Source organism: Bipolaris victoriae (genome assembly GCF_000527765.1).
Source record: "Bipolaris victoriae FI3 unplaced genomic scaffold scaffold_49, whole genome shotgun sequence".
NCBI lineage: Eukaryota > Fungi > Ascomycota > Dothideomycetes > Pleosporales > Pleosporaceae > Bipolaris > Bipolaris victoriae.
Window position 1 is genome coordinate 122,514 of NW_014575343.1, and position 26,237 is coordinate 148,750.

At 50.8% G+C, this 26,237-nt stretch overlaps 13 protein-coding genes across 13 annotated transcripts; 6 read left to right on the forward strand and 7 right to left on the reverse strand.

Moving 5' to 3' along the window:
* Positions 1-214: 214 nt before the first annotated feature.
* Positions 215-788, forward strand: COCVIDRAFT_100944 (hypothetical protein; the record flags this gene model as incomplete). The annotated part of the gene is made up of 3 exons (XM_014700473.1): positions 215-295; positions 517-669; positions 732-788. The coding sequence occupies 3 exons, from the start codon at positions 215-217 to the stop codon at positions 786-788; spliced, it is 291 nt and encodes a 96-aa protein (XP_014555959.1).
* Positions 789-1,018: 230 nt separating this feature from the next.
* On the reverse strand, positions 1,019-1,947 carry COCVIDRAFT_27219 (hypothetical protein; the record flags this gene model as incomplete). The annotated part of the gene is made up of 2 exons (XM_014700474.1): positions 1,019-1,182; positions 1,284-1,947. The coding sequence occupies 2 exons, from the start codon at positions 1,945-1,947 to the stop codon at positions 1,019-1,021; spliced, it is 828 nt and encodes a 275-aa protein (XP_014555960.1).
* A 686-nt stretch (positions 1,948-2,633) lies between these two features.
* COCVIDRAFT_101107 (hypothetical protein) lies at positions 2,634-4,529 on the reverse strand (the record flags this gene model as incomplete). The annotated part of the gene is made up of 3 exons (XM_014700475.1): positions 2,634-2,889; positions 2,942-3,320; positions 3,368-4,529. 3 exons carry the CDS (start codon positions 4,527-4,529, stop codon positions 2,634-2,636), a joined length of 1,797 nt encoding a protein of 598 aa, XP_014555961.1.
* A 409-nt stretch (positions 4,530-4,938) lies between these two features.
* Positions 4,939-6,745, forward strand: COCVIDRAFT_38371 (hypothetical protein; the record flags this gene model as incomplete). The annotated part of the gene is made up of 3 exons (XM_014700476.1): positions 4,939-5,169; positions 5,259-5,768; positions 5,822-6,745. The coding sequence occupies 3 exons, from the start codon at positions 4,939-4,941 to the stop codon at positions 6,743-6,745; spliced, it is 1,665 nt and encodes a 554-aa protein (XP_014555962.1).
* A 954-nt stretch (positions 6,746-7,699) lies between these two features.
* COCVIDRAFT_38372 (hypothetical protein) lies at positions 7,700-9,001 on the forward strand (the record flags this gene model as incomplete). Its single annotated transcript, XM_014700477.1, has 4 exons — positions 7,700-7,714; positions 7,764-7,859; positions 7,932-8,751; positions 8,841-9,001. 4 exons carry the CDS (start codon positions 7,700-7,702, stop codon positions 8,999-9,001), a joined length of 1,092 nt encoding a protein of 363 aa, XP_014555963.1.
* Positions 9,002-9,278: 277 nt separating this feature from the next.
* COCVIDRAFT_100922 (hypothetical protein) lies at positions 9,279-11,689 on the reverse strand (the record flags this gene model as incomplete). The annotated part of the gene is made up of 5 exons (XM_014700478.1): positions 9,279-9,570; positions 9,636-10,050; positions 10,106-10,497; positions 10,545-11,537; positions 11,598-11,689. 5 exons carry the CDS (start codon positions 11,687-11,689, stop codon positions 9,279-9,281), a joined length of 2,184 nt encoding a protein of 727 aa, XP_014555964.1.
* A 1,145-nt stretch (positions 11,690-12,834) lies between these two features.
* Positions 12,835-14,155, forward strand: COCVIDRAFT_38374 (hypothetical protein; the record flags this gene model as incomplete). The annotated part of the gene is made up of 2 exons (XM_014700479.1): positions 12,835-13,115; positions 13,243-14,155. 2 exons carry the CDS (start codon positions 12,835-12,837, stop codon positions 14,153-14,155), a joined length of 1,194 nt encoding a protein of 397 aa, XP_014555965.1.
* A 750-nt stretch (positions 14,156-14,905) lies between these two features.
* COCVIDRAFT_27225 (hypothetical protein) lies at positions 14,906-15,806 on the reverse strand (the record flags this gene model as incomplete). The annotated part of the gene is made up of 3 exons (XM_014700480.1): positions 14,906-15,355; positions 15,414-15,559; positions 15,626-15,806. The coding sequence occupies 3 exons, from the start codon at positions 15,804-15,806 to the stop codon at positions 14,906-14,908; spliced, it is 777 nt and encodes a 258-aa protein (XP_014555966.1).
* Positions 15,807-16,134: 328 nt separating this feature from the next.
* COCVIDRAFT_27226 (hypothetical protein) lies at positions 16,135-16,686 on the forward strand (the record flags this gene model as incomplete). The annotated part of the gene is made up of 2 exons (XM_014700481.1): positions 16,135-16,300; positions 16,358-16,686. 2 exons carry the CDS (start codon positions 16,135-16,137, stop codon positions 16,684-16,686), a joined length of 495 nt encoding a protein of 164 aa, XP_014555967.1.
* Positions 16,687-18,375: 1,689 nt separating this feature from the next.
* Positions 18,376-19,071, reverse strand: COCVIDRAFT_101128 (hypothetical protein; the record flags this gene model as incomplete). The annotated part of the gene is made up of 1 exon (XM_014700482.1): positions 18,376-19,071. One exon carries the CDS (start codon positions 19,069-19,071, stop codon positions 18,376-18,378), a length of 696 nt encoding a protein of 231 aa, XP_014555968.1.
* Positions 19,072-20,259: 1,188 nt separating this feature from the next.
* On the forward strand, positions 20,260-20,514 carry COCVIDRAFT_101136 (hypothetical protein; the record flags this gene model as incomplete). The annotated part of the gene is made up of 1 exon (XM_014700483.1): positions 20,260-20,514. A coding segment is annotated over one exon (255 nt), but the record flags the coding sequence as incomplete, so codon positions are not given.
* A 710-nt stretch (positions 20,515-21,224) lies between these two features.
* COCVIDRAFT_101007 (hypothetical protein) lies at positions 21,225-23,408 on the reverse strand (the record flags this gene model as incomplete). The annotated part of the gene is made up of 2 exons (XM_014700484.1): positions 21,225-23,011; positions 23,069-23,408. 2 exons carry the CDS (start codon positions 23,406-23,408, stop codon positions 21,225-21,227), a joined length of 2,127 nt encoding a protein of 708 aa, XP_014555970.1.
* A 536-nt stretch (positions 23,409-23,944) lies between these two features.
* On the reverse strand, positions 23,945-25,929 carry COCVIDRAFT_38379 (hypothetical protein; the record flags this gene model as incomplete). The annotated part of the gene is made up of 2 exons (XM_014700485.1): positions 23,945-25,415; positions 25,475-25,929. 2 exons carry the CDS (start codon positions 25,927-25,929, stop codon positions 23,945-23,947), a joined length of 1,926 nt encoding a protein of 641 aa, XP_014555971.1.
* Positions 25,930-26,237: the final 308 nt, after the last annotated feature.

Sequence of the window (26,237 nt, forward strand, 5' to 3'; positions counted from 1 at the left end):
CCGGCGAGTAAAGCAGTGGTAGTAAGGTCGAAAAAAGTTGGGCACGGACCAAGCGTACCCTTGTCGTTCCTGCCAAGGGCCGGCGACGTCAAAGTTCGGCATTCCCAGCTGTCGGGCGAAGACCATCAACACCACGTCGAGCCGCTCCCATTCACCTCTCAGCACACCGAGTGCGCCGTTGCATCCATCAATTGCACTCGACATATCCGCTGCCATGGCCGAAAACAACCCCCAGCCCGTTGCGTCCATCTCGCGTACGACCCGTCCCATGAGCGAGGCTCTGCTCAACGAAAAGGTAGAATAGCCACTCCCGACACAATCCCGTGATGAAGGCATTGGCAATGTCTGGGTTCGAATTGGTGCATCTGGTTGTTTGGGAAGAATGTTCTCGTATGCAATGGCGGGGCACAATGCTCTCACGCGACTCGGATGACTGCCCATGCCAACACCACCAACCCACACCGATAAGCAGCACAAAGATTGGGTTCGAACAAGGCTACTAACATATGCCCACAGTGGGACCGCTGCCTCTCCTCAATGCTCATCCGCTCGGGTCTCGGAGTCTCCTTCGGCGTCGTCTTCTCGGTCCTCCTCTTCAAGCGACGCGCATGGCCCGCCTTTGTCGGTCTCGGTTTCGGTGCTGGAAGGGCATGGGAAGAGTGCGACAACGTCAGTTTCCCTCGACGCACCAACCTCTATCAAGCACGTAGCGTCCTAACCGCGCCAAACAGTCATTCAAGCGAGCAGCAGCACCCTCGAAAGACGGCCTCCGCGTTATCCGACCATAAGCGACTTTTGACGTGCGAGCGGGGGACATTGATCGATACCATTCGGTGTGGGTTTGGAGCTCTGCATAGTAAATATGCAGTGTACAGTAGGACATGGTATAGACCATCTGGGCAATTCAAAGCTGTTCTTCTTGACTTTTCCCATTCTATCTATATCCTCTATTCCCTTTTACCATTTGCGAACTTGGAAAGAAAACGCCCCCTCCTATCTCCCTCCCACAAACCCTTCATTAATGATAATCCTCAAACGTATACCCCTTGACTCCCTCAAGCACAGTAAACCAATGTGTAGTAAATGTAATATGCTCATACAACTCCCTCCCCGCCGCCCGTGCCTTCTTATGCCACGGCCCCACACCTCCTCGATACGCATCTTCCCTGCTATGCCAAAAACCTGCTCACGAACGTCAGTTAAACCGTGTCTTCCTCAACCACCACACCACATCACGTGGCTAATTCCAGCAAAAAAACAAGAACAAGGGAATGAAAACATACAAGTTGCCAAATTCCTCCTTTCCGCATCGCTCTTTCCAAACCAGTATTTCAGCAACCCACCGGACTCACACGCCTCTCTGTGACTCTCCTCGTCCAACTTGTACAGATGATCATTATCAATGTTGTCTTTGAGTTTGCTCCGGAAGACAACGACGTAGAAGCGTGTTTCTGGCCATTCTACACCTTCGCTTTTAACAAGTGCGCGTAGGACATCGAGCACGATGTCGAGGTTGAGCGCGGAGGTGTATGGGGCTGTAGCGTAGGTGGGGAGAGTGGGTTGGAGGGATGTTAAGGCTACGGCGAGGAGGAGGGAAGGGAGAGGCAGGGGAGGGGTAGAGAGGGACAGGTAGTGGCCGGGTTTGTTGTAGGGGGATGTGATGAGGGTTTCTGAGGGGGCTGAGCCGGGCGGTGTTATTGGTGCAGGAGCTTGGGTCGGAAATTTTGGGATGACAGCGCTGATGAGCTGAGTGTAGGCTGCAGCTTGGAAGCGGTGGGCGTCGAAATCTGTGGTTATGAGGGTTGGATCTCGAAGAGTGACGCTGCGGAGTGGGATGGATTTGTTGGGTGAAGGCGGTGTAGCCGGGAGTTCTGTTATTTTGACATTCGGTTCCTTGAGGTCCGGTGCTTGGGCTGGAAGAGCAATTGTATATCCTGGTCTCTCCATGGTTTTCTTGGAATATTTCTTCCTGAAGTTGATCTGTCAGATCTCTCTTCTTTCCCTTGTACAGCTGATGCCAGAATACTCCGTTGAGCATCCAACAATACTTACCTATGTTGTTTCTTCACCTTCCAGGCGTTTGGTACGTAGTTTTTGTAATTCTTTATTAATGTTTTTATTCGATTTCAAGTCTCGAAACTATAGTGTGTTGTTCTTTGTCACTCAAGTGTTGATTGATGATGGTACGCGGTTCGGTCATATTCCGCTCCAAGCACGTTTAATCACGCAATTCTGGTAAACGCCATTTTAGCCTCCTTGGTGACTTGGGCCCACACATAATACGGATGGCCCTAAGTCGGTATACCTTCAGTCAAAGGGTATTGGTCAGTCGTAATAGGGCGAGTCCTATACAATCTCGTTTCTTGAGTCGGTTGAGTTACTCAATCCGAGCTAGTACGTGTCCCTCTTTACCAAGTAAAGTCGTGCGGCGAGGGGACCCTGCATCAACTAAAACACGCAGGATACCCTAGTTGAAGGAAAGTCGGTGGCTACTGAGCACGTCACAGTACTTAGACGCCGTGACGCAGAAAACCCTCAAGGGTCTTGTCTAAAGTCAGTTTCATCCAATTAAATAATGATGTGAATGTGTCGATCTCGCCCAACAATCAATCAGCCCGAAGCGAATACATACATCAATCCATGATTGTCGTCAGTACCAGGTTATGCATGCGCTGATAACCAAACGGATGGTCCTCCGTGACGGGTACCTCACAGCCATACTCTTCTATGCATGTGTCAAAAGGCTTGTTCTGCAAACGGTTATCACCGGGTGGTAATGGGAGATCGGAGCCTTTAGCTCTCAGTTCTGTCTTCAACTCCATTAAGTTTCCCCAGAGAAGGAACAGTTTTTGTTCAAGCTGTCTCAGCACTTTGGGGTTGTTCTTGAGGCTGTGATGATGTCAATCAGCATGTGACTAGCAACGATCTAAAGCTCGCTTACTCTTGCGCATTCAGTTTCAACAGGTACTGTGCTGAGCTGTTGTTCACAACAACACGCAGCTTCTCAGACACACCGCCCCGAGGTACTTCTGCGTCTTCCAGCAGGAGCACGAATCCCCACTCCCATCTTTCTTTCGGGCATGTATTGTCGGCATGCTGCTTTCCAGACCGCTTGGTCCAGTTTGGATCATTTAGAGAGTGAGCAAAGAGTTCAAGTTTGGGAGGGAACACATCAATTACGCGCACACGAGATCGGTACCGGCAATTGACAAAGGGAAGTTCATAGTCATTACACTTTTCAAGTGTGCGCACACGAAGATGAGGGTTGTGTATGATTTCAGAGATTGTGGAAGACTTCATATCCACATGAGCGCATCGGACTACATCTGGGTTAGTATAGATCAACAAGAGATGACACGAGTCTCACTATTGGTATTTACGCCACTGCGTGAGGCTTCCCATTCACGGGCCTTCTTTTCAATTTCCTGTTGCTCGGCTTCTTTCTCAACCCGCTGTCGTTCTCTTTTGGCCAACTTCTTGTTGTGTGATGTTTTGGCAGAAGGTTTTTTAGCTTCACTCTGTATTTTTTCGAAAGCTGTTACACCGCCGCCACGTTTGCTCTCGTATTCTCTCCGTCGGTTGTCGATTTCTGCAATTTCCGACGCGCTCTTCAAAGAACGTATGTCGACTTGTGATTTGTTGACTTTGTCTTGATGCACTACGCCCTCAAGTTTGCCACGGGCAGACAATTTCACTCTCATGTTTCGTATGAAAACATAGTCACCTATCGCCAAGTGTTCTCTTGCCCAGTTTGCGTTTTCTTCGTACAAGGTAACGCTGAGAGTCAAGTATCCGTATGGACCTTTCCAGTGTCTATCTGCAATATGGAAGCTGTCTTCCTTTTCAGGATCGGCGTAATAAAACATGCTCTCGTTTGGAGTGTAGTCGGTAACTTTCAAGTCGACTTGACCGTGATAGTGGTAGATGTTGACAACTTGTGCTCGGATGTTCGCGAAAGTGTTAAACTGCAAGTCTTTGATCAGATAGTCCCTTTTCCCTGTTTGGGTATTGAACGCAGCCGTCGCTACATGCTGTCGTATTTGCTGGCCTGAACCAGAAGAGGCATGCTTCAGGTGTATGACAGCCATTTGCTCTGGGATTGTGGGTTGCGAAGCCCCCCAAGATGAATCGCAAGGGAGCTTTTGACTGCCAGCTTGGAAGGCATGGCTGAGCTCCGGGACAGGAATCATGTTGCTAGGGAATACGGTCATATGAGTGAATTGTCTGTCGCCAATGCATTCCATACGCCCGTTCCATTGCTTAAGCTTGGCATTACGAAGAATTATGATATCTCCAAGACCAGAGATCTTAGGGAATTTATTTGGTGGTTTGAACATGCGACCATTAATGGAGGAGTAGATACTGGTAGAGGCGTCCGCAAAGTCGTCTTGGATAGTGAAGGAAAGAACATGGTCGAGACCTTTAGAGGATTTTGGGCCATCGTAAGCGACGAGGATGCCTATTAGATTGACGCTTTGACCTTCTGATGTTGCGTCCTTGATGGCAGTGAAGCCGTTGGGCAACTGCATGGTAGCTGGGAGTGGTACCGAAAGCGGCTTAGTGTGCTATCAGGCCGTCAAAGAACAAGCACATGTCAGGACACATGCAATTACACAAAAGGAGGACGGTCTTGTAATCGTAATGACTTGCCGTGTGTATCGCATGGAATTGTGCTGAAGATATCGCCACGCCACTGGAGGGCTGGGTGAGTATACAGCCGTGATTCGGGACGAGGGGACGCGTCGTGGTGCTGATGGTGGTTGCTTGGGCGTAAGGCTCGAGCCAAGGCTAGGTGCTAGCGCCATGACCGCTTTGCCGCTTCCGCTTTCAAAATCACCCCTCTAGTTAGAAAGTTTACTCCCTTTTACAAACAAACACGACCCACCGCAATCTTGTCCGACTCAACACTCTGTCCGTCAAATCGAGTCGTTGCAGAAAATGGCCGACAAATACATCCCCGAGCACCGCCGCACGACGTTCAAGGCCAAGAGCGCGTTCAAGCCGGACGAACTCCGTCGTCGCCGTGAAGAGCAACAGGTCGAGATCCGTCGAGCAAAGCGTGAAGAGAATCTTGCCAAGCGCCGTGGTATTTCAGGACGAGACCAGCCCGGTGCCTCACTGGGCGCTGCCCCCGACAGCGACGATGAGGGCGGCAACATCGAGAGCCAGGTCCGTATACCCCCACCATGCCGTGCTTTGCCCCCTCGCCCTTGTGGCGGACTTTGTCAAAGAGGCTCGAGACTGACACAATGCGATAGCTGAACGAAGAGCTCCCCCAGATGGTCAAGGGCGTCTTCTCGGAACAGATCGATGAGCAGATCCAGGCCACAACCAAGTTCCGTAAGCTCCTCTCCAAGGAGCGCAACCCGCCCATTGAGCGCGTTATCGAGACGGGCGTAGTGAGCCGCTTTGTCGAGTTCCTTCGCTCGCCGCACACACTGGTACAATTCGAGGCCGCCTGGGCCCTTACCAACATCGCCTCTGGTTCGGCACAGCAGACACAGGTCGTCATCGAGGCGGGCGCAGTGCCCATCTTTGTCGAGCTGCTCAGCAGCCACGAGCCAGACGTGCGCGAGCAGGCTGTCTGGGCCCTAGGTAACATTGCTGGAGATAGCCCCGCATGCCGCGACTTTGTGCTGCAGGCGGGTGCTCTCCGCCCGCTGCTTGCTCTGCTGGGTGACAGCCGCAAGCTGAGCATGCTGCGCAATGCCACATGGACCCTCAGCAACTTCTGCCGTGGCAAGACCCCTCAACCCGACTGGCAAACTGTGAGTCGAGCTTCGCTGCCCCGCATGCCTGCATCCCCCTAACAATCCTGCAGATCCAGCCCGCTCTTCCCGTGCTTGCTAAGCTCGTCTACTCCCTTGACGACGAGGTCCTCATCGACGCCTGCTGGGCCATCTCATATCTGTCCGATGGCTCCAACGACAAGATCCAGGCCGTCATCGAGGCTGGCATCCCCCGCCGTCTTGTCGAGCTGCTGATGCACGCCTCCACATCGGTCCAGACACCCGCCCTGCGCTCGGTCGGTAACATTGTCACTGGCGATGACGTCCAGACCCAAGTCATCATCAACTGTGGCGCGCTCCCAGCCCTGCTGTCGCTCCTGAGCTCCACCAAGGATGGTATCCGTAAGGAGGCTTGCTGGACCATCTCCAACATCACCGCCGGCAACTCTACCCAGATTCAGGCTGTCATTGACGCCAACATCATTCCTCCCCTGATCCATCTCCTCCAGAACGGCGACTTCAAGACACGAAAGGAGGCATGCTGGGCCATTTCCAACGCCACAAGCGGTGGTCTGCAGAAGCCTGCCCAGATCCGTTACCTCGTCCAGAGCGGCTGCATCAAGCCCCTGTGTGACCTGCTCGCGTGCCCCGACAACAAAATTATCCAAGTCGCCCTTGACGGTCTAGAGAACATTCTCAAGGTCGGAGAGATGGACAAGGAGGCCGGCGAGGGTGGTGCTGGCGGCGAGCCCATCAACCGCTACGCCCTCTTCATTGAGGAGGTTGGTGGTATGGAGAAGATCCACGAGTGCCAGAACAATGCCAACGAGGAGATTTACATGAAGGCGTACAACATTATCGAAAAGTACTTTTCCGACGATGAGGGAGAGGCGGAGAACATGGCCGAGGGCGGACCCCAGGTCAACCAGGAGGGTCACTTTGGCTTTGGAGCTGCTGGTCAGCAGCAACAACAAAACTTCAACTTTGCCAACGGAGGCGACTCAATGGACATGTAAGCGGATGATTTATTCGCGACTATTGCCAATGAGTTGAGAGGGGGCATGGTCAGCCATGCAGCGCTCCCTCGATGACCCTAGCCAGCCACGAGAGGGCGACTAGAGGGGTTTGCCAGTGCCCTGGAAGGGTTTTGAGATCATACACGATATGATACGTGACCCGGGGAAGAGGCATGATTGCGGGGATTTCGAGTTTTCCTTTGCAAATGTTGCCATGTTTTCGCAGCCTTCACTTCGCCATGATTTCTATGAAGCCTAAACGATACACCGTCTTGTAACCCTCCCATGTTTGTTATCCGCATCATATCCCCGGCGTTGTGTTTGGCTGGCTCTCTGTCTGAAGCTCGGGGCGGTTTGGACTGGGCGGCCTGCTCTGCAAAGGGCGCTCTTGACATTTGGGTGCGAGGGCAAAAATATATAGTCTCAGTTCAGTCGTGCCGGCCAGATAGCTGAATTTATTATCGCCAATCCATTGGTGTTTTGGTGCCCATTTGAAAGTGAGTTGTCGTGATTGGCCCGTTCGCCGGCTGGGGGAACGGGGGAGAAGGTAGTGCGTCATTGGGCGAGGGGGGGACACGCTGTAGTGAGCGAACACCCCCGCCCGCCAGTGGTACTCATGCACGTCCAGCAACGCGCCGGGCCGTCAGCCTTTTGTGCCTTTTTAGTTTGCATTGCTGTGTAGTCGCGTGTTCGCATGCCATGAAGCTGACCCTGTGCATCTTGATATCGTGGTCTCTTGCCCATTCTCTCTGCAAATACGGTTGAGCACAAGGAACATCTTGTCCAATGCTTTGCCCCGATGGCGCAATCATCGCGGACACACCGCCTGAGCGTCACAGCCAGCACACCACTGTACATCACACATTCACCATCTACATATCGGTTCTGGTTTCCTTGCTCTGTACTCCTAGTTGCAACTACAACTGAGGCCTGAGAACAGAATAGTCGCCCACCATGTGCAGATTCATGGCAAGTCTGCTACAACACCTCCAAGTCATACCCAACTAACACATGGCAGGTCTACAAAGGCAAAGATGATATCCTTCTCTCTGAACTCATTCTCAACCCTACTCACTCTATCCTCACACAATCATTCGATTCGCGCCTACGACTAGTACGTTCCCCGTTCCATTTCCTCTAAGCGTCATCCACCTCGCCCTCCAAACTAATACAACCACCACTCCAGGACCGCCGCCGCCCACACAATGGCGACGGCTTCGGCATCGGCTACTACACCTCTCCCTCCTTAGGCCCCACGCCCTGCGTCTTCACCTCCACAATCCCCGCCTGGAACTGCATCAACCTCTCGCGCATCGCCTCCAAAACGACCTCGTCCCTCATCTTCGCCCACGTACGCGCCACAACCGAAGGCAACCTCAGCGACAGCAACTGCCACCCCTTCAGCTACAAAAGCATCATGTTCATGCACAACGGCGGCATCGGCGCCTGGCGCCAAATCAAGCGCCGCTTCGCCCTCAGCCTCGCCGAGAAATGGTTCAACGTCGTCGGCGGCTCCACTGACAGCGAATGGGCCTTTGCCATGTTCCTCGACTGCCTCGCCAACGCCGGTGTCTCCCCCGACAAAGAAGTAGAGCCCGGTGTTGGCTTCGGACATACGGTGCTCAGGAAGGCGCTGCTGAAGACGATTGAGCGAATCAATGCCTTGATTAAGGAGGTCGTGGGCGAGCAGGGGGTCGGGGAAGAGGATAGTAGGAGTTTATTGAATTTCGCGGTCACGGATGGGGTTAGTGTCGTGTGCTCGCGCTATGTCAGTTCGACGAAAGATGAGGCCGCGAGTCTGTTTTTCAGTAGTGGGACTAGTTGGAAGGAACTTGGCGGAGATGCGCATCGTGGTGCTGCTGCTGCTGCGTCGGTGGGCAGCGATGATGGGAGTAGCACTGGCGGTGTGGACAGCGAGGACAGAGAAAGGAACTACGTAATGGAGAGAAGGGATAAGGGATCTGATATCGTTCTCGTAGCCAGTGAGCCCTTGACGTTTGAACGCGGTATGTTAACATTCCCCTTTCTTCCTCTCATCCTTTTTATCTGTTTTTTTTGATACCCAATGCGAAATCAAGGCTAATGAGTTATATAGATAATTGGGTCACAGTTCCCACGAATAGTACCCTAACTATTTCAAAGCAGACGGTCATGATTCATCCCATTGTAGATGAGTTTTACTCCTCGAACCCGGCGCATGCGCGTAGTGCGCAGTTTGCTAAAGCAAAGGGGCAGACGGTTACGGGGAAGGCATGAGAGTGTGCTTTTTTTTTCCTTTTCGAGTTGGGATTTGAAGAGGGCCATGGGGTGTTTGGAGTACAAGGGGCGTTGAAGGGTGGTACTTTTGGCGTCTGTGTTTCCTTGATTTTTGGGAAGGAAAGGAATGATAGTACTCTTTTTCGTTCTTACGTACGATTTAGTAGGGTCATTATGCACACGAATTTTGTCATATCAAGATGTTGAACGAAAACAAGTGTATTTGAAGTCTAAGCCAAAAACTTGCACTATTACATTTTCTATATCCTTCCCACCTTCACGCTGCAAGCGCCTTCAAGACATCCGGATGCTTCCTCTTCCGCGCCGGATACGCCTTTTCGGCCTTAAACGCATCAATACGATCGCCATCAAGCAAAAAATCGTACTTTTCCACTACAGCCTTGCAAAATTCCACCCATGCCGTGTTGAGATAGCCATGGCCTTCCTTCTTTTCCTCGATACTTAGACAGCTGTAGTCGATGCTCCACCGTGCGAGTTGCTTCCAGCTGTACAGTGACATGCTCGGCGCGCCGACCATGATTTGATAGAATTCGTGGGACATGGAATTACTATGTTAAACCGTTAGCGATTCTGAGATGTCAAGAGAATATAATAGTTGGAGAGGAAGTCCTACCTAAATAGAGATGGATTATCAGAATTGACAGTGCAAGGTATACCCGCAGCCAGCAACTCTGGATACGGATGCTCCTTTACGTTTCTACAGAGATGCAAGAGTTCATTGGAAATAGGGCACAGCTCGATGCAGATCCCGGGGCTAGACTCTGTCTTTCTGAATTTCTCGAGCAAGTGCGGGTGCTTCATGAGGGCGAAACCATGGCCGATGCGCTGCGAGTTGAGGGCGACTGCGTCGTAGAGATTGGATTTTTTGGGATCGTCGGAGCCGCCTGTGTCTAGGAGCGTTTCACCGGCATGAAACATGAAGGGGATTTCCAGATTTAGTGCTTTGCATGTTTCCTGGAAGGCGACGAGTTGGGTTCTGTAAAAGTCAATGTGGTTGGGTCGGTCTTCAGCGCCGACGAGGTCGAATCCTGTATGTGTGTTAGAAACTAAACGCACCTCTTTAGACTTGTTCTTGGCACTTACCGCAGATGAGCTTGGGGAATTGAATCTTGAGCTTGATACAGTCCCTCATTTCGTTCTCCATCATCTTAGGTGGTATTGATCGAGGCGTGCAGTATATGATCTTGAGTCCGAACGGGAACTTGTGAATCTCACCTCTTTGCCTTAGCTCAGCCTTCTTTGCCTCTACTCCCTCAATAATGAGCTTCATCTGAGCAGCATTATCAACACGATCCTCTGGCTTTCCACTATCTCCAGGAATGAACTTGTCTAAAAGCATTGGTCGTAGTTCAGCATACATGACCCCTTCCTCAATCATTCGGTCAATGGCATCGCTTATATAGGATACGTAGACACTTTTGTAGTTTAGAAGCCCTTTAAAAGCCCTTGTGGCTTGGTTGAATCGCGCCCAGACCCTGTGTGGGTATCAGCAGATGGTTTTCTCAAGTAGCAACAGACATACCCATTAACAGTCTGGTCGGGACGGTAAGCCTCCTCTTGACTAAGTACCATTTTCGACCTTAGCCAGTTCTCGGCTGGCCTTAGTAGAGCACGAGGTGCCGATTCTCCACAATGTTGTGGCTGCCCATCGCGGAAAGTCCCTGGTTCTTGCTGCAGGTACTGGCCAGGAAATTTCTTTTCAAACTCCTCCTGGAACTTCGCCCATGGCATCCAGATCTGCTTTTGAAACTCTTCTTTTTTGAGATCGGCCGGCGTTGTGACAAGAGGATAATCCATTGAAAATATGTCAACGTTAGGATTGATAGTGTTTGGATCTAGGACATTAAAGACCAACTCGGTCGTGGCCAACTGCTGCTCATCTTGGATACGCTGAATGCTGCGGATATACATGTTCTTCATTGTTCGGGCTCGTACAAGAAGAATTTCAGGATGTAATTCAGCATTGAAGTGCAGATGCAGAAGGCCCCCCTTGGGCACCATCTTGGATATCTCAAACAACTTGCTGTCCTTATCTATCCGATCTTTGTTAGTAAGAAACTGGCCACCCATGTCCTGATCTTCAACATCCGGGAGCGACTCTGACGCCAGATTTCCAAAGGTAACGATGCGTTCATACTCGCGAATCTGCTGTATGATGGTGGCAGCTCTTCTCTCTACCCTATCTCGCTCAGATGTTGAATTACTGTTGGGCCTTGCTTCCCGATCCCAAGCGTTATCTTCTTCTACTTGAAGAAGGTTGCTCCTCTGTTGCCCGTATCTCTCCGATGCTGTTGCATCCTTTAGTTCCTGGTCAAACTTGGCCAAGGCCTGTGCCTCTTGCTGTTGTTGCATTTGGCTATCAGGAATCGGATCAGGGGCCTCCATATCTGCAGGATGAAAGGGCACCTTTCGTGTTGGATGCGAACTCGTCGCTCTTTTTCTCTTCTTTGGTGAGTCAGCTGTCATGACCAGCCTGTTTGGATCCTCTGGAGACGTGTGTCTGCCACGTACAAAGCTGCGTGCATTGGTTAATACAGACGTGCACACGACATGCGTGGTTTAGTCCAAGACTCACAATGTGGGGATCACAATACCACACTTGGCCAGCAAGCCTGGGCGGGCTTGTTGAGACGCACTCGAAGGTTTGATGTCGCCGTCAGTGGGCATACCGGTGATTGTTTTGGCAAGATGATTATGGTCGGCTGTTCATGCCGGTGCGCATAAAGTCGCAGGGAGAGCAATGCAATGATGATCGCATCCGGTTGCACCTGCATTCAAAAACCCCTCGAGGCGAATTTCTTGCTTCACCGGTCTAGGCTGTGAGCAAAACTCGGTGTAAGACGAGTTGTTGGCTGGTATATTGATGCTCTATTTGGGTAAGGCCTTCAACTACCGGCGAAACCTAGCCTGGTGTTGTCGATGGAGTAGTACCAGTGTCAAATGTTGTAGGCCCGATGTTTGGCCTAAGGCACGTGGCCGTACGAATCAGTAAAGTAGTTTGATGAGTGGAGTTCCGGTGTAGCTATATGGGCTGCGCCTCGATCACGCCTTGTCCTGTTGCCTGGGGATGAAGAGAAGAGGATGAGGAGGGGCGTGAATGACGGCATGTTTGATAGTGTCTGCCTCGTGATGGCAACCGCAACAGACACGCTATGGAAAAGGAAGGAGCGTCCACATACATCAGCGCACACTTTCTGCGAATGTTTCCTTCTTCTCTTGACGCCTCAGATACATGCGACACCACATCCAACGTCTTGTTGATACAATTAGGCCGTGAGCGCAGCTGTCGCTGTCGGATCGTTTCACGTCAAGCCCAGCCTAGTACACTTTGCCATCGGAGGGGGCGCAGCAGTCGACAAGCTCAAGGCGTTTATCACGACAAGCGAGTCAGTTCCTGGAGAGAAGGCTAGAGTCACTGGCACAATTGAGGCTATGCAAAAAAGCCACAGGCCATCTGCGAGACCCCTCATTCACCAGGCTCCAATCGCATGGGGCTTTGGACATGCATCGACACTCGCTTCCTTCGATGCAGCGCGAACCGACAGCCTTCTAACCCGAGCGGTAACACAGGCGCTTTTGGCCCCCCAGCTGCAGCCCGTACAACATTCGTTCCACGCCTCCACGCGTCGTCACCGTCATGCATGCCTTTGTGCCTCGAATTTTTGTTTGATATATATCAACTTCTACTAACTGTGCTCGCCTTGACGCCGCACTTCAATCCACGCCGCCTTCAAATCGAACCCATGCCGCATCTCTGCCTTTTTACGCCTTCGTTCCGTTCCGCCCTCTAGAGACCCCCAGTGCTTACCGACATGTATTGGCTTCCGGCCGACAACGATGGGAAACTCTCCTACAAAGAATTGCAGCTCGACATTGTTGGCTTCCTGGCCATTTTGGGAGAGGGTTCCGTACTGGCCAACGCGCAAGTCTCAACACTTTCCAGATGGATCTTCTTGCCGCGCCTGCTGCCAGCACCTCAGGCTCTCATGAGACCCACGAGACCAAGTAATCTTGAATCGTTTCCAGGCCATGTGACGGGCATTGTCTCAGGCAACCACCGAGATCACATTAACCATATTGGCAACATTGTCTGGTGAGTGCACCATTACTGGTAAACTTCGCTACTAGCAAGTTCCGACAAGGCACCTCCCCGCCTGTCTACCAGACTCTGTAACACACGCGACAGCGATCACGGCGGCATGCTTACAGAAGCCTACTAGCGATGCTAACAATCTCCCTGATTTCTGTGTTCGCGTCGTCCAAATAAAACGCGTTAACGAGAAGGACCTCAAATCGAAGACTTTCGGCCCGCTCACCGTCGTCCTCCTTATTGGTTTCGTCCTCTCCGTCTTGCTCCTAGCCTTGTCGATATGGCAAGACGACGGCATGTCTATAGTAGCTACGCTGGTGCTATCGTTCCTCTCTAGTCTGATTGGACTGAGCAACAAATGGCGATTGAAACTCACCAAACGCCCCGACAAAAACCGCAAGGTACCACGCGGAGATCTTGTGATACGATATTTGAAGGGCAGTTTCTTGGTGGTGCGATGTGAGGAAGATGTTGCTCGGGAACTTTACTTTGCACCCGAAGGCATCCACTACCTCATCACACACGCTCCCGTATACCGGCTACTGAGCTTGATAGGCACCATGATGCTCATGGGCGGCGTCATCTGTCTCGCCAATGCGCAAATCCAAGTCCAAATTGCGTGGGCAGGCTCTTATATGCTCCTCAACGCATCGTACTGGATCGTGGCTGCATTACCCAGCAAGATGCACTGGGATACTTCTTGCTACGAGGTGATATCCGAGTGTCTTACCGGCTCCGACATGGACGCGAAGGGCTATCCGTCTGAAAGTACATCGTATACATGGGCTCTGTGGAAGGCGATTTGTGTTACCAAAGAGACGGATTGGGTACTGAAGAGTTCGGCTTGTCCCGACACGGAAGCGTGGAAGGACTGGTTGAGGGAAGCCAAAGCGTGCAGCCAAGACGTCAGGCTGGTGGACGATGTAGAGATATCCAAAGGCAAAACCATGTGGGAAGTGCCTGAGTGGGACCCTCAGGCATCCCTGACACGCATAATAGCGGAACATGCAAGTGGTGAGCACAAGAAGTATGAGGTTGTTTGACAGGATACGACTTGGATTTTTTTTCTCTTCCTCCTCTCTCCTCTGGAATTGGGCCTTTCCTTTCTCTCTCTGGATTTTTTTATGCATAGCTCTGGGGAAACAAGGGATTCCACCACGGCCATTATCATCATCGGACGAAGTTCAACGACATTTAAGGGGAAAAAAACGACGACATTTCAAACGACGGCTTGTTCAAGGTACCATGGGCCACAAACCATTATTATACGTTTATCGCGCATATACCATTTCTCACGACGACATGTTTTCGCATCATCAGGCATTCTTTCCTGTTTTTTCTTCTATATTTTGACAGCAAAAAGCCATTCAATTACTGCATAGCTATCATATCGCATCTCATGCACATAGGTTATCAATTGAGGAAACTTTACTTTTGGTACTTGGCCTACAATAATTGGATGCTCTTGGTTTTTAGAAATGCACAAGAGGTCAAGCAAAGTCCACCTCTTGGGCAACTTTGCTGTTGTATTCAAATTCCACTCATCTAGCACGTGGAAATATTTTTGGTTCTCGAAAAGAGTTGTCTCTTGTTTAACGGCCGAGCAATACATAGCTGCAGCACCAAGGACACGCGACTTAAGCAGTGGCCTTGTTTCTCCGAGTGGAGTCCGGAGGCAGCCTTCTCTGCGCATACCGATATCAAGAAGGTGGGCTTGTCAGATGTGACATGAAGCTTTTGGGCTTGAAGAGGGCTTCCCCACTGTCTGCATTGGTCTGAACAACATCCACTCTTCAGGTCGCGCTCCTCCACCGTTGCTCGTGCTCCACTTTTCTCTTCACCACGCTCCTCAGCCACTTGTCCAAGCTCTCTGCTTCAGCCTGCGCGTCAATTTCCATTGCATCGCCCTCAACGTCCAATCTGATGCCGCCTTGGTCTTCGCTGTCGTCCTCGCCGCAACACGCCTCCTCAGCCATTTGACAGGCTTCGTTCCAATCTTCATAACTAAAGGATCCTTCGCTCTCACTCAACAACATCTTTCTCTCGCCCGAAAAAGCGAAGACATGGACCGAGTGTATGGGTTTCGCGCGCAAGAGTTGGTTGGCGGTCGGGAATAGAAGCGCCGAAGAAGGTGGGGCAGGTTGCGCGACGAGTACAGATGTGAGAGTTGTAGATAGGGGTATCGAGGCAGAGAGAAGGGCGAGAAGCGCGGTATGGAGGAGGTGGGGGAGGAGAGAAAGAGACTTGGGATGGTTGTCAGCGATCTTGGCCGTGGCGACGAACAGTAGACTGCAGACGAACCGTATTGACACCTGCGGTACTATCTTCCTCTGGCAAGCTCCTCACTTGCAGGGTGATTTGAACCAGTGTTCGTGGTATCGATTGCGTCAGGATAATGCTGCGCAGCGTGTTGTGCACGAGGGTTTCGAGGTGTCGCTCTCTTGGGCCTTTCACAGAATCATGGTCAGCACCGAGCTATCTTTGACATTCTACTATCGGATACCAATACGCACTTCCTACGCCCGCGGCTGGCCTCAGGTTGACTTCAATGGCGGCTTCTTCTGGCAACTCATCGCGCCGCTGCACCTCGATTGGCCCATTGACGGCGCCGATGATGGAGTACCCATTCTGTGTATATGTCGCTGAGCCATCGGCACGATTCAGGTGGGTGAGGGTAACTGTTGGGACAACCATGGCTGGATGTATTTGTGTATTGTATGCGCGTGTCGGCGTCGTCATGGGTTGGTGGCGCCCATGTCCAAAAGTTTTGGTGGGGAGATAAGCTTTGGTCGCGGAGCGCACATGAGCTCTATGCGACCGAGGTGCCAGCCAGCATCACCGCGGCCAACCCAGCCAGCCAGCCAGCCCATTGCGCCTGGGACGTGTTGGCCAGCCAGCCTCCTCACTCGCCTTTCACCGCCATCTCACCCCCGGCGCTCCCTCTGTACAAACTCCCCGCACAACTGTCCACCTCGTACCACCAGTACGGTTTGCGTGCCAATCGCAGAGTGAAACCCACATCATGGCCGGCTCTTCGCGCAACGCCTCGCCTATCAAGCGGCTGATGACGGAGCTGCAAACATACCAATCCAACAAGAACGATGTCCTCTACGACCTGGGGCCCACCGACGACGACGTCATGCAATGGCGCGCCGTCATGAAAGGTGTACCAGGAACCGCATACGAAGGTACATGCAGTCACCTCTTCCACATGCTCTTCACGCTACTAACACATACCCAAACAGACGGTTGCTGGCTCCTCTCCATCTCCATCCCCTCAACCTACCCCCTCGCACCCCCCACCGTCCGCTTCATAACTCCAATCTGCCACCCCAACGTCGACTTTAAAACCGGAGAAATCTGCCTTGACCTTCTCAAGACCTCGTGGACCCCTGCATACACTATTTCTACGACTATGACCAGTATCCACCAACTGCTTACCAGCGCAGAGCCAGACAGCCCGCTCAACGTCGACGTCGCGCAGTTATTTCGCACGGGTGACGAGGTTGGCGCACGTAGCTTGATCCGCTGGTATACTGCTAGTGAGAAATATGCATGGAAGGATAAATATTAGACATTTCAAGCTGTCGGGAAGTAACGAGAGTTGACGGATAGTATTGGCGTTTTTTTTCTCCTCTTTTGCAATTGTTTTGGGCAATGATACCCAAGTAAACTGACTCGAATTATCCCCCAAAGAAAACATATCATGTGAATTTGCTGTTTTGATCATTTCTTAAACCTTGAAACCGATATTCTTCTATCTATTCTTGGAAAGCAAAAATCATATAGGGATATATCAAGAATATCATTTACTAAGAACGAAACTAGTAAGCCCTTATCACAATTAACACACAGACAAACAAATACCTTGGAACTTTTCTCCAGCTAATAAACTATACTTAACTTGACTTCCCCACAGCTGAATGGTTCCATAAAACCCCACATATCCTGCAATCTAGAACCCATTTCAGTAGGAAAGAACAAGCGAAATGCCAAGAGTAATGTTACTTGTTTTGTGCCAATGTTGCTTTCAGCCGCGTTGCAGCAATAGCAGCAGCAGTAGTAGCCCCGCCTAACTTTGTCATGTTCTCCGCGGAATGCCAATCGAGAGCTGAAAAAAAAGCGTACTTTCGGAATTTCCCATGGGGAAATTTTGATCACGTAATATTTATTTAGTTACTTAACTACCCTTTTTCTTTCTGAATCTAGAAAAGGGAAGGGGAAAAAAGGTTTAGAGTTTCGAAGTTATGTGCGATATAGTGAAAGGACATGAAGGAAAGAGAGAGATATGGGAGATGTGAAAAAAAAGTTGTATGGAAATGAACGATATCATAATTCTAACAAAAGGGGACCATATTCTCTATCTAATCATTAAAAAAATAACTACGCAAGAAAATTATATACCCATGGTCCGTAGTTCCGTCATACAATCTCCTACTGCTTCCATCCATACACCGCAGACCCAACCCTCACAACAAAAAAGTCTTGCATGTACCTTCCCCATGTACCCTCTGACTCTCTCCCTCCCCCCAAAGTACAACCCACACCCACACACACCAATCCCCGCCCCACAAATCCTATAATTCCCTACCCGCAGCCCGCACCGGCATCCTTAGACCCCCCCCCCCTCTCCCCGGTCACCTTATTTTCCCTCGCACTCAGCTACCAAGCACGCACGCCACCACGCGGCGCTAACGCACGCCTCACGCTGCAAATCGACAGGGTGGTGCCTCGTATGCGGTTCACGCCGTTGAGTGGGTGGGTTTTTTTTGGCTGCGAAGGGTTTTGGGGTCACGCGGCTCGAGATAGCTGGGCGGACAGCGAAGCAAGGACAAGCGCCAATGTGCTACTTGCTTGTTTTTCTTTGGGTGCGGCTGTCTGGGGTTCGGGGGGAGGGAGATGAGAATCCCGGGTTTTTCCGGGGGAGGTTGGGCGGGTGGGATGAGGAGAGGAAGTGAGAGATGAGAGTGTGTATGGGTGAGTAGGTAGAGGGAAGGATGAGCTGAGGCTGGAGGTAGATGCTGGAAGAAGGGCAGAGTAGAATAGTCGGCAGAGAATGAGGTTGTGCGTCGTATTTTTGCTCTTTTCCTCTCGCCATCTTCTCTCAAAGCATCAACGCTTGAGATGGTATTGTCAATTACACGCCCTTGGAAGCCTCATTTTTTGTTCTTGTTTTTTTTTGCCTTTTCAGCCGCGCGGATAATAGGGCGATATGCGGATTTTTGGGGGATAAAAGAAGAAGAATAAGAAAAACAACACGACATCATCCTGCGTTGATGGTCCATTGGCTGCGTCTCCAGCCTCTTGTCGAGATAGTGACGACGCCTTCGCGGATAGTGTCATTTTCTGGGCTGATATTTGTGGGGATGCGGCGTGAATAGAGGATAGTCTCGAGTTCTTCGGGCCTTTTATCTGTAGGCGCTTCCGTTTTCATGCCCTCTTTTATGACTTCTGCGACTGCGATTGTTGGCAAGGGAACTGGAAAGTACGGTGCGTCGTATGGTCCGGGAAGACTTTGCGGCGGTGCTATCCATGGGTATATGGGTGAACGAGATGGTTCCAGAGTTTCCTGCTTGAGGGATTCAAGGTATTCGTTTTGGTTTTGTTCCAGTGATGACTGATGAGTCGTGTCGTGACTTTGTGCTTCCGGGTCGATGTTCTCTTTCGAGTCCGCATCTGGATGCACCTGCTTTCCCGCAGACACATCCATCTGTCCACCCTGAGACGAATCTTTTCGTTTTTTGACAACCAAATTCTCTTGGCCCATGCCCGAGTCCTCCATCTTCTCATCAAAACGCAACACGCTTTTTCTTCTTTTCCCCAGAATACGTGCGATTGATCGCACGGTTATTGCAAACAAAGAAACCAGCAAGATAGTGCTAAAAAGAGTCTGTGACTCAAAAGATGAGCGCCAACCATCTAAGCAGCCAACCCCAGTAGATATAGGGAGTGGAGGCATCGGAGCAGTGATGACGACGGTGCGACGGATATAGGCCTTGGCACAGTACTTCTAAGCAACTGACGAATTAACAAATATAGAGATGCTGCAGGCCGGGATAGCTCTAGATTACTTTGGTCAGTAGACTGGACAGCAGCAAGGCAGCCTTTTCATATGACACACCTCAGAAAAGGGATGGGGCAACTCGTTAGCATAAGCACTAGGGACACGAAGCCTCCGGTCGATAGTATCGAGATCGAGTTTTTACAAGACTCGTGGGCAAAAGCTTCTAGTCTGTTCCCGTATAACTTGCACCGGGGTCCTGGACGTTATCAATAAAAAGAGATATATGGGGCGGGACAGGAAGAAGCTGATATGATGAAGCCAAAAAGCCACGAGTATTATTGTTCCTGCATTTCGCTTCCCTCGACAACGATGCCATTGTGAATTACTTATTTACCTTTTGACGGCGACATCAGCAAGCCCAGGTGACACTGAAACATGATGATTTCGAGATGCTAGCTCGCCGCGATCTGGTGGCACTGGCAAAAAGTGCCACACGCTAGGATGAAGCGAAAAGCCCGGATAGAGGGCGAATCGAGTAAAAGGTACCAGACATGGTCCATCTCAGCTGTATCGTGCCGGCGGCAGGCGCAACATGACAGATGTTACCAGGGAATCGGCTTAGGGTGGTGGGCGGTCTCAGCACGTCAACCAGCGTATTTGCAGCTTGGCAGCTCCTTGTTCAGCTCGAGTGCGCAATGGTGGCGTTCGTTGTGGCGCTGGCCGCTCGGCATTCCGCCGGATTGGCAGGGGTAACCCGAATCGCATCTCTGCGCCAGGGAACAACGGCGAGCTGGCGCGGAACGCATTCGACCATAGCCGTCGTGGGCCATTTTACTGGTGCAGTGGCGTAATCATCGAGGCACAAAGGGGGTGTGGAGTGGCCAAGACAACATGTCCCGTGATGAGTGGGTTTCAGCTTGTGCGCAGACGCCAACCGAAAGGCAACCCGCACCCATGTCGACATACTTACCCTACCCCCAATCCACCAACAGGTAAAACTGGTTATCAGAGTGCAGCTTGACGCCCATCTATATACTTGCACCAATCGCTTCCTCGAAACAGCCGCCGTTTCCGCTCCAGGTGGGGCTGTTTACTGCGATTTCGTGCAGCAAATGATTGCCTCTACCATGTGAATGGTAACTGTTAGCGACCTCCGGCTTTGATGGCTTCCGCAATTCTACCCTCACCGATTCTAGTCTCTTGGGCGTCAATGTCTATCTCAATCTGGTTAACTCTGCTGGTACTCACGCTGTACAGATGCTGCCACAATTTGTCAAAGCGCTCGCGATCTTCGATGCCTTGTATCCCGCTGTAATATCGATTCTCATCTTGATCGCATACTTACAGATTTTAGTACCTAGCCAGCATGGACCTCGAGCGGTCTTGTGCAAAGGCTAGCTAGCATCCACGGCTAGACTATTCCGAACGTGCTACATGGTCAGCTACATTTGCACGTTGGCATTTCTCATTTGTTCAGTGATTGGCGGCGTACACACATCTCCATGTGCTTGTTGCTTGCTTTTGGAAAGCCACCCACCGGATTTCTGTCATGTTGAACCATGGAGTCTTGAAAATGTCACAACCATGTCTCAATCCGAGTACAGCAGCCACTCACACCACAAAGATGACATGCACACCTTTGTACAAGTGTGCATGCATTCTGGAACCCTGCTCGCAGAAGAGTGCAGTTTGTGTCGGCGATATTGTCATGAGGCGAAATATCTCCCTTCAGCTAGTCCACAGTCAACTCAACAGCAGAAACTCTATGTACTATATCGGAAAACACCGTGATTCGTGGTCATGGCAAATACACAGCCCGGTTCACTTAGGCAATCTTGTCGTTGATATTAGTCCACCTGAAACTCAGACGTAGCGTGCTTCTCCACGGCGATCCCGACGCCACATCAGCACGTGATTCGCCTCGCGCACAAACACCTCGATATGTACGCATTAGGTCAATGGCGAGGATGCCGGCTAGACTCTCGGTAGGGGGCTGGCACTGGGATAATCTTCTGGTGGCAGATCATGGACAACCAGACTATTGGAGGGCGCATTGCCGTTTTCGAACATTCAAACTAGAACCCGATATAATGTTACGCCCCTTGTTTTCAGACTATCACAATCGGCTTTCGCGGCATGTTCCTGAGGATTCTCCTAACTTGCGTCCTTGTAGTGTAGAAGAAACCGATGCGTTGAAACCTGTTTTCTCCAGCTGACGAGTCTAGCACTAGACCAATGACCGCTTCATTCTCATGTGCCGTTCTCTTAGTGGTTCCTATAATTGGCAATAATGTGAGCTGCTCTGGTATATTTTCCATGGCTGTATCAAAGAAGATCTCTTGCTCCGTGTCAGAGTCTGGAGGGACGGAAACAGAAACGCTGCGATTCAAGTGAGGTGGAAAGATATGCGTGATCCTCGCGGCCTTGGGTTTGGCGGAAGGGAAAGGATTCTCAGTAATCCAGAGAGTTGACGTGACTGGTCCAACGAGTCTTATAAATCCAGAATTGACCCGACCAAAGCGATAGACACTATCACAAGACACGCTTGCTTCTTCAAGTGTTACCAGGTAGTCGTTCGGATCGTAGTTATGCTGGCACCACGCAAACGATATTTTGCCTTGGATGGAGGCCCAGGACCATGTCGGAGCTATGTATTCTTCGTACCTTTTCGGATAGCCTAGCCATTTATATGAGAACCCTCCTTGAGGGGTCTCGGTTACCCTAGGTTTCCATAAAAGATAGACCGGCAGTGACGATTGCCACATACCTGCAAGATATCCATCTCCAGGTTCGCCTGAACTGGAAATTGATATGCTACTTGCAATACCTGCCAGTGCGATGAGCTTGTCTTTGGGGAAGCTGAGACTTGACATTGAGTACAGTTCCACCACTGCATCCCAATCTCGAAATTCCGATGAGCTCTTCATTTGGGCATGGAGAGTAACTTCTTGAACAATGATAGGTCGGAATATTGTCATGAGGCTATTCTGTATTCTTCTCATCATCGTTTCATGTTTTGGGGCTTCTGAGGTATACTTTGCGGGCCAGCGTTCGTCCTTGGTCTCATCTCCAAGCTGTAATCTCTTGATACCGATGAGTGGATCCCCACACAAAGCAGCAGGTAGTCTGTCATGGTAGGTTTCGCATGCGGCTAACTCTCGACATTCCCAAAAAACCTGCTCATGCCCAAAATGTAAAACGCGGGGTGAAAGGATTCGTTCTTGTAGTACCCATGCGCGTCTATTCAGTGGCTCTTCCGTGAGCTTTCTGGCCCAGAGGCTAGGTGCTGGTACAAAGAGATACCTGCATTTTTTTCCTCGGTGATTCGACCAACAAATATCAACTTCCGTCGGTACTACCTCCTGCGGATTTCTCTCCCAAAAGCATCCCTGAGAACTATCGCTCGCGCCTGTAGCAGCTATGTTAATGAAGGAATACCGGTATACATTGCTCATGGAAGCAGCTTCACGCATCCAATCTTCGGCATCGTCTTGAACTATGCATAAGGAATCAATCCAAAGATAGCGCAAGTGGAACTTACGGGCGATCTTGATTGCATCTCGAAATGTCTTTGGAAATTGCTGATAGGGAATGAGTTGCTTGAATTCTTTGATATTGCTTTTAGTTGTTCGAGGTAATTGTGCAGCTATACCCCAGCAGTGAGAGAGTGTGGCGTAGTTTTGTTTAGACTGATCAATATCTTTTCCATTTACCAATCGAACGACGTCTTTTTTAAAGGTGCCGACATCAAGCAATCTCGTGGGTGCCCATTGCTCCGGAGGAGAAGTATTGCATCGGGGATGGTTCTGGGTACAATCTCTCACCCAATATTCAATCAGACTCCAAGTCTCTGGAGAGTCTGTAGATACAGAAGGCCGATAATGGGCATACCCGCCTTTGAGAAAACATCAGCTTTGATTTATACGAAAATCAGAAGATCTAGCCAACTGACCTGGAGGGTTCTCAATAGTTTCGAAGTAAAACCGCAGTTTAAAGCTCGCCGCGGTCTGTGATCGCAAGGTCAGATAGAATGAGTGTTGCCAGCTTGCTGAGGATGTGTCTGAGTCGCAGTCAATGGGGAATAACGCTTCCGGAGGATCAGAAGAGTCTGAATCCCTGTTGTATAGCCGACTAAGCACAAGCACACATATACAACAAGCGGTTTTAGCGGAGCTTCTCAAAGATGATAGTGATTCGTGATATGCAAGGTTTTTGTACCATCCAGTTACCCGTATTATATCTAGTATGCCCTTGCATATTGAGCATAATTCTCTGGAAGTCGTGGAAACCATGTCGGAAGATGCAGTAATATACTTTGTCGAAGGGCAGGTGTAGCAGTGAACATGGCGCGACGTTGCCTAAGGATCTCGTGAGATTCAGTCGGCTATAACATGCAGAGTGGCTGAGCAAGAATGCCCCGCCCACGTCTCGTATTGCAGCCTCATTTCTCTTTGCTTAGCGAACGTGCTGTGCCCTTTTTACTGCTATCTCTTCCATGTGTGTGTGCGTCTAGCTCGTAAATTTGGTCTTTGGTGCCTCTTCATCCACGGGAGAGGAAACTGGGACATTGAAGTATGCATAACCTCTTAGTTTCTTAGTGTGTGGTATCTATGGGTTCACGAATTTAGAGTATACATCGTTCTTAGAAACTGCCCGCAACAATTCTGAGAAAACATATGATACCAGGCTCAATGTTATTGGCCGTAGCGCATGAATGGGGGGCCCTCAAGAGATCAATCAAGATTATCACATAACCATTTCTAGATGTAGGAGAGTATGCCCGCACAACAGCCGTCTTTGATACATCGGCAGACCTCCTGCAAAACGCTCAAAACTGAGTATCGAGCTGAAAGACCGGTTGGCCCTCCCTCCATTCATCAAAGTCTTTTTCTCCTGGCATCTCCCTGCCATCAGAAAGCCTGAGTCTTGGGAATGGTCTCGCCTCGCGGTTATAGGTAGGCTCTTTTTGGGCCAACTCCTCATTGACTAGGACTAGAGCACCGGAATGCCAGCCTGCAGCACTGACCCGCAGAACGAAGTGCGCACCGAGGCCATCTTCGCCGCCATCTTGATCCCAAGCTTTGGCTTCTTGTTCAAACCACTCACTGACTTCACCCTGTACGTTGGCATCATCAGTCCACATTTGTCTGCGTTCTTCGCTTTCTTGAGCGTGTGCAGCATCATGCACAGTTTGTGCAAGCCATTCATTCTTCCTTGCATCGAACCAGACCTGGCGACCGGATGTGTAGGCATGCGGCAGCAAGCGCCCATTGGCATTGAACCTGTCGTACGCAATACCGCGAGCCTTTCCGACTGCACTGTCATCGTTGGAGCCCAGGCCTAGCGCTCCACAGCCTGTATTCTCCATACCATACGATGTAATCTTGCCATTTGCGTGGAGCGCAAGGTAGTGATAATCGCCAAAGGCGACCGAGATAACATCGTTGTGCTGCAGAGCAGGTATCTTTTTCAACCCCGGTAGGTCTTTCTGCTCTGGATTCTCGTGTAGATGATGTATGCATGATTCGAGGTAGTTCTGATCGCTGATTATTACCTCACCGTCCTTGAAAATAGCGAAGCTGCGGAAAGAGCCCTGAACATCAACAGGAGCGCCTTTCTCATGACGTAGTTGATGTAGCTCAACGACACTGTCTATCGCGTTCTTTTCTCCAAATCTTCCGCAGAATACCTTGCCTACGTCCGTGGTAAACACGACAAAGTGCTCCAACATGATGTAATTCATCACTGCTCCCACCTCTTCGCTTAATTCTCTCTGCTCATCGCTCTCACGGGCACCTTTGAGACGCTGATAGCCAGTCTTCGGGACTTCTGCATATTCCATAACGAGCATAGTGTCTGTGCCTCCATCACCATGATCTCTTTCAACTGGATCCCATACGACTATGCCAACACCATTCACCAGGGCCGAACTTCGGCTCCAACCTGCTACGACTTGTTTAATCTGTCCGAAAGTAGATTCGGTGCTCGACGTCCCACGCAAGGAGAGCTCGTTGATCTGCAGGGTCGCAAACTTGACTTGCAGAGCGGGCTCTCTTGTGTCAAACCATGACCATAGCCTTCCACTGTCTGAAAGCGCAAGTATGTGTGCTCGACCTGAGGAGAATTGGCGAATGGCGACTGTCGGCTCTTCGTATTGAGCCTGGGTAGCATTGGTTGGGTAACCTTCTGGAAAACGGAGGGCTTGGAGGGGGCCGGTGCCGTAGGTGATTCTTTGGCCATCAAGGACTCCTGCAGTATGCAAAGAGCCCTTGGAGGTGAGAAGGGTTGTTGACCAGCCTCTGAACGCATGTGTCAGCACTTTGCACAGCCAAGACAACACGAGCGCCACAAAACGTACCCGCACTGCATGTCTGCAATGACGCCCAGATTCCGCGTGTTATCCATTTCTGTCGGATGTGCTTCCTTGGAGTTGTATCTGGCATGGCGGCCTGGTCGCATCAGATTTGTCCTTATGTGGGACAGGTGAGGAAAGAAAGTGGGCTCGGGATGAGAAGCGTGCCCCAAACGGTTATGTCCATTCTGACCCCACGTGAAGACACGGCTCTGAGTGAGCAGCCGGCGGTACATCTTCTGCCACCGGACACCGTCATGCTGGACGACTGGCTGATTAGGTACGCGGAAAGTGGTGCGGGTGATGTAGCTCCAGTAGGCGGGGTCGAGTCGTATCGAGGGCTGCTGGAACGATTTGCATGTGCTGCATAGACTGAGAAAGCTCTTTGCGTCTAGGTATGGGAACACGAGTACGAGGATATCGAGCGGGAGATCCGTGATGGATGTGACTCGTTCGGCCATGGCGGTGATGGCGGGGCCTTTTTGAGGCCTGTTGCAAAGACGTACTCTTGCAGTCTGGGGATATGCTTCTTATGTGTATAGGGCTGATAGACAGGAGATAGGAAGGGTAGTATCAGTGTAGGGGATGCCTAAACTTGGTCTTGTTTGTGGTCGAATGGCCAATGACGCAACAAACACCTGCGGGGCTGAATGCGGGACATTTCCGTTCGGGCACTAGTCCCGAACCGGTCACCAAACTTCTGACTCAATTCACGACTCTATCAAATTTCCGCCTGCCCAGCGAGGCTTACCACTCCACGCATTCTACG